The sequence below is a fragment of the Heterodontus francisci genome, unplaced genomic scaffold (genome assembly GCF_036365525.1).
Source record: "Heterodontus francisci isolate sHetFra1 unplaced genomic scaffold, sHetFra1.hap1 HAP1_SCAFFOLD_1201, whole genome shotgun sequence".
NCBI lineage: Eukaryota > Metazoa > Chordata > Chondrichthyes > Heterodontiformes > Heterodontidae > Heterodontus > Heterodontus francisci.
Genome location: NW_027142235.1, coordinates 44,838 through 47,885, shown reverse-complemented (window position 1 = coordinate 47,885; position 3,048 = coordinate 44,838). Strand labels below are relative to the sequence as shown.

The window sequence follows — 3,048 nt, the reverse complement described above, 5'->3', positions numbered from 1 at the left end:
ACATGTGAATGGGGAGAGACATGTGAGGGGGGGAGGCGTGAGGGGGGGGAGAGACATGTGAGGGGGGGGAGACATGTGAAGGGGGAGAGAGAGACCTGTGAGGGGGGGAGACGTGAGGGGAGGGGGAGAGACCTGTGAAGGGGGAGAGACATGTGAGGGGGGAGAGACATGTGAAGGGGGAGAGAGAGACCTGTGAGGGGGGTAGACGTGAGGGGAGGGGGAGAGACATGTGAAGGGGGAGAGACATGTGAGGGGGGGGAGGCTTGAGGGGGGGGAGAGACATGTGAGGGGGGGGAGACATGTGAAGGGGAGAGAGAGACCTGTGAGGGGGGGAGACGTGAGGGGAGGGGGAGAGACATGTGAAGGGGGAGAGACATGTGAGGGGGGGAGGAGTGAGGGGGGAGAGACATGTGAGAGGGGGGAGACGTGCGGGGAGGGGGAGAGATATGTGAGGGGAGGGAGAGAGACTTGAGGGGAGGGGAGAGACGTGGGGGGAGAGGGAGAGACGTGGGGGGAGGGGTAAGAGATGTGAGGGGAGGAGAGAGACGTGTGAGGGGAGGGGGAGAGACGTGTGAGGGGTGGGGAGAGAGAGACAGGGAGGATGGAGAAACGCAGGGAGGAGAGAGACAGGGAAGGGAGATAGAGGGAGACGGGATGGAGGGAGATATTGGAGGGAAGAGAGAGAGACAGGAGGAGAGAGATGGCAGGGGTGGACAGATGAAGAGGGGCAGGGGAGGGAAGGGCGGGAAGGAGAGAGAGGGAGGGGAGGGCGAGAGAGGGAGGGGGAGGGAGACAGGAGGGGAGGGAGAGAAAAGGAGGGAGATAAGAGGGGGAAGGGAAGGGAGATGTTATGCCTCTTTGCCTGTGGTCTGGGTAACCGGACCCTCTCCATTGCAGATTTTGGTCCAGGTACGGCGACGAGGAAACATGTGACCCAGTTAAAAGACATCGTTGTTTAAAGGTCAGTTAAAGGAGAACTGACAGAATGAGAAAGAGAGATGGCATGTGAGGGGTAATGAGAGAGAGAGGAGAGATGGTGGGGGAAACAGAGCAGGAAAGGGAGACAGAGAGGGAGACGCCAAGAGATAGAGAGGGGGATATGAAAGTGTGGGGGAGAGAGGGAATGTGCAGATAAGGTTAATGGAGAGAGGGAATGTGCGGGGTAGAGTGATGGAGAGAGGGAATGTGCAGGGTAGGGTAATGGAGAGAGGGAATGTGCGGGGTAGGGTAATGGAGAGAGGGAATGTACAGGGTAGCGTAATGGAGAGAGGGAATGTGCGGGGTAGGGTGATGGAGAGAGGGAATGTGCGGGGTAGGGTGATGGAGAGAGGGAATGTGCAGATAAGGTTAATGGAGAGAGGGAATGTGCGGGGTAGGGTGATGGAGAGAGGGAATGTGCGGGGTAGGGTGATGGAGAGAGGGAATGTGCGGGGTAGAGTGATGGAGAGAGGGAATGTGCGGGGTAGGGTGATGGAGAGAGGGAATGTGCGGGGTAGGATGATGGAGAGAGGGAATGTGCATGGTAGGGTTATGGAGAGAGGGAATGTGCGGGGTAGAGTGATGGAGAGAGGGAATGTGCGGGGTAGGGTGATGGAGAGAGGGAATGTGCGGGGTAGGGTGATGAGAGAGGGAATGTGCGGGGTAGAGTGATGGAGAGAGGGAATGTGCGGGGTAGGGTGATGGAGAGAGGGAATGTGCGGGGTAGGGTGATGGAGAGAGGGAATGTGCATGGTAGGGTTATGGAGAGAGGGAATGTGCGGGGTAGAGTGATGGAGAGAGGGAATGTGCGAGGTAGAGTGATGGAGGAGAGAAATTGAGGGGTTCAGAGCTGGGATGAGCAGCGGCTGAATCCTTCGTCCCACTTGCCTCCCCATCCCTGGGCAATGGATAAAGAATTATGAGATCGGGCAGCTCAGCTCCTTATTATCAGGATCAGTGTCAATCACTGACGCCAGTCTAGTTAGCATGTCCGGTATACGTGTGTGTGGGTGTGTAAATGTGTATGTAACTGTGAGTGTGAGCATGTAAACATGTGTTTGTGTGTTAGTGTGTATCTGAATGAGACAGTGAATAAATGTGAGTGAAACTTTCTTTCATTCATTCATGGGATGTTGGCGTCACTGGCCAGGCCAGCATTTGTTGCCCATCCCTAATTGCCCTTGAGAAGGTGGTGGTGAGCTGCCTTCTTGAACCACTGCAGTCCTTGGGGTGTAAGTACACCCACAGTGCTGTTAGGGAGGGAGTTCCAGGATTTTGACCCAGCGACAGCGAAGGAACGGCGATATAGTTCCAAGTCAGGATGGTGTGTGACTTGGAGGGGAACTTGCAGGTGGTGGTGTTCCCATGTATCTGCTGCCCTCGTCCTTCTAGGTGGTAGAGGTCGCGGGTTTGCGCGTTGCTGTCGAAGGAACCTTGGTGCGTTGCTGCCTGTTGAGTTGTGTGTTCTGCTACTTGTGTGTGTGTGTGTGTGAGTTGTGCCTAAACTAACATTATTCTCTCAGTAACAGAGACACTGCAGGGATCCAGCACCATCTAAATCATACATTTTCAAATCATAGAGTCATTACATTACAGGTGCCATTCATCCCATCTCTTTTTAAAAATAAATCATATTTTACATCAGGATTAAAATCGTATACCAGGCGGAACAGTGGCGCAGTGGTTAGCACCACAGCCTCACAGCTCCAGTGACCCAGGTTCAATTCTGGGTACTGCCTGTGCAGAGTTTGCAGGTTCTCCTTGTGTCTGCGTGGGTTTCCGCCGGGTTCTCTGGTTTCCTCCCACAGCCAAAGACTTGCAGGTTGATAGGTAAATTGGCCATTGTAAGTTGTCCCTAGTGTAGGTAGGTGGTAGGAGAATGGTGGGGATGTGGTGGGGAATATGGGGTTAATGTTGGATTAGTATAAATGGGTGGTTGTTGGTCGGCACAGACTCGGTGGGCCGAAGGGCCTGTTTCAGTGCTGTATCTCTTAAAAAATCAAACTGCGGAAAAGCCATTAGGTTCCTTTTGTCTCTCTCTCTCCATCTCATTCTCCTTCTCTGTCTCCA

The 3,048-nt window shown here is 54.2% G+C and overlaps 1 protein-coding gene across 1 annotated transcript in view; it reads left to right on the top strand.

Annotated features, from left to right (window-relative positions):
• Positions 1-1,965: 1,965 nt before the first annotated feature.
• Positions 1,966-3,048, top strand: part of LOC137366790 (polyhomeotic-like protein 1) — a 19,829-nt gene continuing 18,746 nt past the window's right edge. The window contains exon 1 of the mRNA XM_068028420.1: positions 1,966-1,972. Coding sequence (XP_067884521.1) covers positions 1,966-1,972 — 7 coding nt within the window. The remainder of the gene's footprint in view (positions 1,973-3,048) is intronic.